Source organism: Clavelina lepadiformis, chromosome 6 (assembly GCF_947623445.1).
Source record: "Clavelina lepadiformis chromosome 6, kaClaLepa1.1, whole genome shotgun sequence".
NCBI classification, from domain to species: Eukaryota; Metazoa; Chordata; class Ascidiacea; order Aplousobranchia; family Clavelinidae; genus Clavelina; species Clavelina lepadiformis.
This window is the reverse complement of record NC_135245.1, coordinates 522,643-529,345: the sequence shown is the minus strand read 5'-3', so window position 1 is coordinate 529,345 and position 6,703 is coordinate 522,643. Positions and strand designations below refer to the sequence as shown.

Below are 6,703 nucleotides of genomic sequence, written 5' to 3'. Positions count from 1 at the left end.
GAAAACTCGGGCTTTGTATGCTCGTAAATAACAAACATCATCAGAAAATACGACCCTTGCTCTCATCCAGTTTATTGGTTTGATCACAAACATTGCAACACCAAAAGTTAATAAAACATCCCGGATGTAGACAGGAAGGTGCTTTGGCAATTGGCAGTACCGGGTAAAAATCTGGACGGATTGCAGTCATAGACATCTTATCACAGAACGTACAGGGCAAGAGCCCTATCTCACAAAATAGCTTTACATAGACAACAGACATAAAATTTCCCCAAGAATGAAAAGGTTTGTCAGACACGTAATATAACGATGACGAAAACGTGACATCACAAAAGGCAAATATAGGCTGCGATAGTACAATGGCGATATTAATCTCATGGAAACACTGCATCGGGCTCAGCTTTGATTCACTCCGGGTTAAATGTGACTTGAAGTAACCCTGCTCAGCTTTTGCTTAAGTTTCTTAAGCGGGGAACCCCCTCTCTCAACCCGATGTGTATCGGCCGAGCAGGTTGAATGCGTGCAAATCTTTGACGGCGCCCAGTGAGCCGGGAGTTCTCCTCCTTGGTGGATCTTCTTGCTCTTCTTGAGGAGGAAAGAAACCTCCGTCGCCGCGCTCGGACGACGCTGGTTCGGACACAAGGTGGCGATCGCATCCAAACCGTCGTGACAATTGTTTGCGACGTCACAATCAGAGTCATCGGAGGCGCTGGATGATGCGATTGAAGAGCTGGAACCTGATGATGAAGAGTTCTTGTCAGAGTTGCGGTGGAGGATAAACGACTTGATCTTGTCGTTGTCGCTGTGGTGTCGCGGGAACTTGGACTGCTTGTGCGATCTGGCGTTTTCAACAAACTTCTCTTGCGTCACCTTGCGGTGCATGTTCGGGCTCATTTCGAGCGGTAGATGGGAGAGCAGAAAGAGTTGTTTGAAGAGGCCTTGGACGCTGGATGGATCTGTGGCCGACACCTCCACATGAGCGCATCTACATTCCGAGCTGCGATTCCTCTGCAAATATTCCTCGACATCGCTCGCGCTCACAACTCGTTCCCCATTCAAGTCGATCTTGTTTCCCGCCAATATTATCGGCGTCGCCAACGTGTGGTGCTTCTTCCTTCCGTGCCAGTGCCACGAGTGGGCGCTGTTGTGTCTGCTATCAGCGGCAAAAGATCTCTTCGCTTCGTGGATCATTTCGATTGTCTCCTTCGCGTGCTCGAAGCTGCTTTTGTTAGTGACCGAATAAACGATGAGAAAAACGTCGCCTGCAAAGAAAGATCGTTGTGAGATCGAAGTGTTTGTGAAAGATAATTAATCAATCATCTTTCTTAGGAAACAATGAGAGTTCTTTGAACTGCGATGGTTAATTTTACCCTATTTAAGGTTAATTGACTCACTTTATGACATCATAATCGACAAGGCAAATTGTGACGTTACATAAGAGCAATAAATGACAATGCAATCTGTTGCGATTGTTACAAAGGTTATAACAGTTACATAAGCGCGTCACCTTTCAACCCAGTGCATTATAAAAAGCGGCTGCTCGTATCTGAAGAGAATTACTAAAATTTTACGCTCATGTTTATGGTCGTTTAGTTCATATATTCACGCTTTATTAGTTTTTGTTCGTTCAATTCAATGAAATAAATTAAGTCGATATTTTAGGACAAATTATTATCTTCGTAAAGGTCATTATTTGTGGTAAATATTTGCATTTTTCTGCTTTATGTCGCGACAATGGATTTTATAGCGTCACAATCAAAGGTCGGTGTGCCAGTCCAGGTTGCAAGGGGTGGGTAAATAATCTGGAACAACCGCGAAATCGCGCCCAGCGACGCACAAAATCGATCTGCGCCAGAGGGAGTGTTGAAACAATGAGACAAGTTTCCCGGCGCGGAATCGATTTTTGATGCCGTTGTAAGATTTTGATGGAATCGAACTCGATATTTTGATGAGAGCCACTCAGAGATAATTGGATGATGTCATTGTGGCGCATGCTTCTAGAATTAATGATGTGACGGGTTCATGACCCCAAAACGACGAAAGCTGAGTTGAGTGACCTTGAGGACTGTTTAGTGATAATGTGGTGATCACAGTGATACTTCATTTCACGATCATCTCACCTGTCATGAGAGTTATCTTCTGCGTCAGAGGGTTGATGTTCATCCCTGACGTCTCTAAGATATCAAGGAGGTAGGTGTTTCCCCGGATTGTGTAGATCTTTCGATGGAAGTCCTCGATCGTTGGGATGTATACGTCACTAAATGGTCAAGTTCATTGTTATAATCACAATCGCGATTATGATATCATAAATGGAATAATCTTTTCACCTGAAAGGTTTTCCAAGAAAACTGGACATCAGCTGCGTTTTTCCGCTTCTAGAAGTGCCGAGGACGACCAGACGTAACTTCCGCTCCGTGCTCACCGGAACCGGAAGCGTTTCCATCGCGTTTTGTCGATTGTCCCTGAGAAAAACAGACAATTTAAAATTTGGTAGCCATTATCTTCATATTGTTGCGTCACTGTTTAGTAACAGAAACTCACTTTAATAATTCACGCTTGAGTGACCACTCGAGTGGCAATTTACGTCACCGGAATAAATAATTCCGATCGAGGTCGAGAAAAAATTGTCTTGGTCGAAATTCCGAATTACTTTCAGGCCGATAAACACACTTCCGTTTACCACCTTATTCGGTGACGTAATGGCGCTATTATGACAACACTACGCCATGTTTTTGCTGTCATAATTGATGTCGCTACAGCGAGGTTGGTTCGTGGGAAACAAGTCGACATGTGTCACGTGTCTCTTTTCCATATAAGGTAAATTGTTGACGTATTGGCGAGTTTTAAGGAGAAATGGAGGGACGTTGCCGCCTTTGTTGGCAAAGCTGCTGTTTGCGGTTCGTCGGCAAAATGTAAAACGTCACAATGAAATCGCGCGGGATTTTTCATAAGTTATTTAACAAATTGTTTACTTGATCAAAGACCACGATTGTGCTTTCCAGCATGTCTTCACATTTCCAGTCACGTGATTATTATGACGTTACAATGCCGTATTATTCGACCACACAACACCATGTTGATCGGCTTTCTTGTGCAGATGATTGAAAGTGGTTGGGTTACTGTGGAGATGGCGTTATTACGCTTAATACCGTCGCTAATGAGACCTATTAAGCAATTTTGAGAGCGCATAGATCAAACAGGTGGGTATTACAGATTTGTAATGATTATTATGTCACAATTGTCCGCGCACTGGTTCAATTTAGTTGAGTTCGTGGATGTGGAAGCGCGATCGTAAAATCTTGTTTTTGTTTGTTCAGTTTTAAATCGCTTCTGGCCTGGGTGAGGGGAATTCAGCTTTAAATCGCTTTTGAAGTTTATGGGGGAGGAATCGAAATTTAAATGTTATTTAACGATCTCATAATTGGTCAGTTTTATCACTTTTTATTACGTCTTAGTGATAACGACAGTTTGATTATGACGTCTTACAAAGTGGCAACTTAATGTTCTGTTACCGCCAGATGATAATCGTTTTGGAGAGTTGCCAGCAGTTGTAAATCATCTTTTATTGTGACGTAATTAGTCTGATCCTGGAATAATATTTTCAAATCGTCTCGTCTTTACCCCCTTTTGCGTCATATTGTGTGATTATGACATAACAATGCGTTCTCTGCATCGAAAATCAAGCTCAAACGATTTCCTGTCCGTGAAATAAAACATTTCCCGATCACATACAAAAGATGACAGCTCTGTGATTGTTACGTCACAAATAACACACGAAATCACGTGACGTATCGAGCAATAGAGAGACAAAATCGAAACAAGGTTGTTGTTCAAATATATTTGGAGCAACAAGCTACGGTCTTTTAACCTTTGTGGCTATTCAACCATTAATTCGTAAAAACCGACTCTTTTAATGTAAGTTGAAGTAAATATGACCAGCGTCTTGCCTTGTCGGCCGAGACAAGAATGCCTGCATTGAAACGTCATAGAGTTGTCTATTGTGAAGAAACACATGTTATTGTTATTTTGGGAAATGCGAAAATTTTTTTTTCACTTTTGAAGTAATTTTTTTCCAGAAAACAAACTTAATCTCACAAATCTCATTATGAGCATGTGATAAGCTTACAGTGCTCATTATGACGTCATATCTATCTCCAGTTGTTACTTCACGGAGAGGAGGCAGTGCTGATGGAAATTTGCAAGTTTAGTTTGAAATTTGAAAGGGCGGCGACCTCGGCTTATAGATCATGTAAAACAACAATCTCGCCTCTGACAAAACACTAGAGATTATGACATAATAAAGGCCTTATTGGTTGGCCGAGGTTCGGCGAGTTTAAAACTAAAACAAGTGTTTATCATCTTAACCCCCGCTGCGAGCGCGATTCCCGATGTGGCGTTGGTTCCAGCTAATCTAAACTTTCATGTTGTTGATTTTGTAAAATCGATTGTGAATTTAAACATCAAATAATAAACCATTATCACGTCATATAAGCGAGTTCGTTTGTGACGTTTGTTTAAGGTTACAAGCGGGAAACCCGGATGTAGTTCTTTTAAAGCGGAAAACACAAAAGATTTGGTCGCTGTAAAATCTTTGGTGTTTGACTAATTCACCAAAGCCGCGTTGGTCCTCCCAATATTCGCTGAAAAGATTTCGGGGAATTAGTCAAACAATGAATCGGTTTGCAGCGGGCATTCCAAGGACGGGTTGCATATAACGCATCACCCACACACATGGTGGCACTTTGCACCGGAATTTACGTAAAGTATTTTAAGCATTCCAGCATACTTACATGTTTTGTTGGTCTTTTGTTGTAGCTCGTTGATAAACCAGTAAAATAAATTTCAATTAATATAAATAAGGAACAAGACTCTTGTCAAGTTTGCAATCTAAGAATGAAGCAGAAATATTAAACAGGGAACACGTCATACTTCTTTAAATGAATGGTTCGCTGTATTTCAATGAAATCTGACCGTCCAGCTCCAAAACCTATCTCTCATTACTGTCCCGTTCTTGAGAGGAGAGAGCTCTCTTTATAAGATCGCAACTCGCTCGCAGTGAAAAAGGCATCATTGCTCCTTTCTTTGCACAAACGACGAGTCTGCTCGTAAACACCGAGCGCTCGCGTGTTGAGTTCTCTCAATGAAGCAAGAATTTTACCGAATTTTGGATGGAGAAGCTGCCTCTACTATTTACAACGTCACAAGAGTGTTTGTCACGTTGCATGTACAACAAACAGATTCCGTAACAAAGAGCCAGTTGAGCTGATGATTTTCTGCGCACTGTGTGAACGAAACGAAATCATACTTCTACTGGGTTCACGCGCGCAAACATCTGCTAAAATTCTGCCGCTGAATAAATCGAGCGAGATACAATGAGGCGTTCCTCAAGTAGCTTCTATAGCAGGCCCTTGTTTTGGTCGCGTCTTTCAAACTGTGTTTGTTGACCAAATAAAGATTGTCATTGTGATCAAACAATTGCTGTGAAGCAAGCCATGACAACTGCTGACTTCTGAGAAGTTCGAATGCAAACTTGCGGAGAAAATATTTCTGGAATATTGTAGCTTTGTTAAAAATTAACTTATGCTTCGCTTCCATGGAATAAATTTTCGCACCTTTAATCCGGAAGTCCGATTCAACAAAACTTTACCAATTATAGCAGATGGTAAGTTAGTGCTAATAAACATGTTGACAACGACGTCACACGTCGTCAAATTGGGTTTTGTTGTGAACATTCGATAAACTGAATCTAATTTGTGGAAAAAAATTGGTAAAAACGATCAATAAACAAGTGAAATTAGTTTTTATGAAATTAGTTTTGCTACAATGACAGAAAATTCAACTCACATTGAAGTTGAAAATAATTTGAAAAGGGACCTCAAGAGAAAATTGAGGATGCTTCGACATTGCCTAATAAAATGATCTCTTCTGTGATCAAAGAAACAATTGGAATTTTTTATAAACAACGCTGTCCTCACCTAACCTCTGTCACGTGATGATGAGAAGGCGGATTTAACTTTTACATTATTTTTATTTCGATGGCAGGACGAGGCTTGGTCCCCGCAAACAACTGAAATGAAGAAACAAGAGCATCAATACTTGGGGTGAATTTGATTCTGTTCATAAACACGGAGCAAAAGTTTGTTTACAAAAACTACCAAGCGGCGGCTGAACACAGAGTTAAAAGTTTAACTTTGGCCATCGCTGAGAAATTCCAAGAGACCGTGACTTTTAAAGACTTGCTAATTGCTGCCAACTGCTAACTTGCTTGCTAACTGTTAATTCTCTGCTGTAGTTGCAGAGACATAATTTTGAGAAACCGCCGGTGAAATTAAAGAAACCGTTTTGGTTCCCATAAATATCTTTAAAAAACACAACGACTAAACATATCGAATCTCGTCTTAATATATCGCTGGATCGATAATTTCATTACATTTTGTCTCGGCCCACGTAGCGACCGTTCTAAACGCAAAAACTATCGCGTCGTGTTGAAGTGTTTTCTTGTTTTTCCCCGAGCACTTTATTCAACGACTGATTTAAAGTTAATTAATTGTCGCGTGAAAACGTGACTCAGTAAAACGAGTTGAAAACAACTGCCAGCAGCTTTGAATTGATTATTACGTCACAAAATCAATTTTGACGTTCTAAACATCTTTTCGACTTCGTTTGTTTTTTTGCCATAGACTGCACAAGACGAACCAATGAA

The 6,703-nt window shown here is 40.8% G+C and overlaps 1 protein-coding gene across 1 annotated transcript; it reads right to left on the bottom strand.

Moving 5' to 3' along the window:
- Nucleotides 1–52: 52 nt before the first annotated feature.
- LOC143461611 (GTP-binding protein Rhes-like) lies at nt 53–4,995 on the bottom strand. The gene is made up of 4 exons (XM_076959383.1): nt 4,791–4,995; nt 2,328–2,462; nt 2,121–2,257; nt 53–1,262 (listed from the first exon to the last, which is right to left on the bottom strand). Coding segments are annotated over exons 1-4 (1,119 nt in total). The 5' UTR covers nt 4,793–4,995; the 3' UTR covers nt 53–417.
- Nucleotides 4,996–6,703: the final 1,708 nt, after the last annotated feature.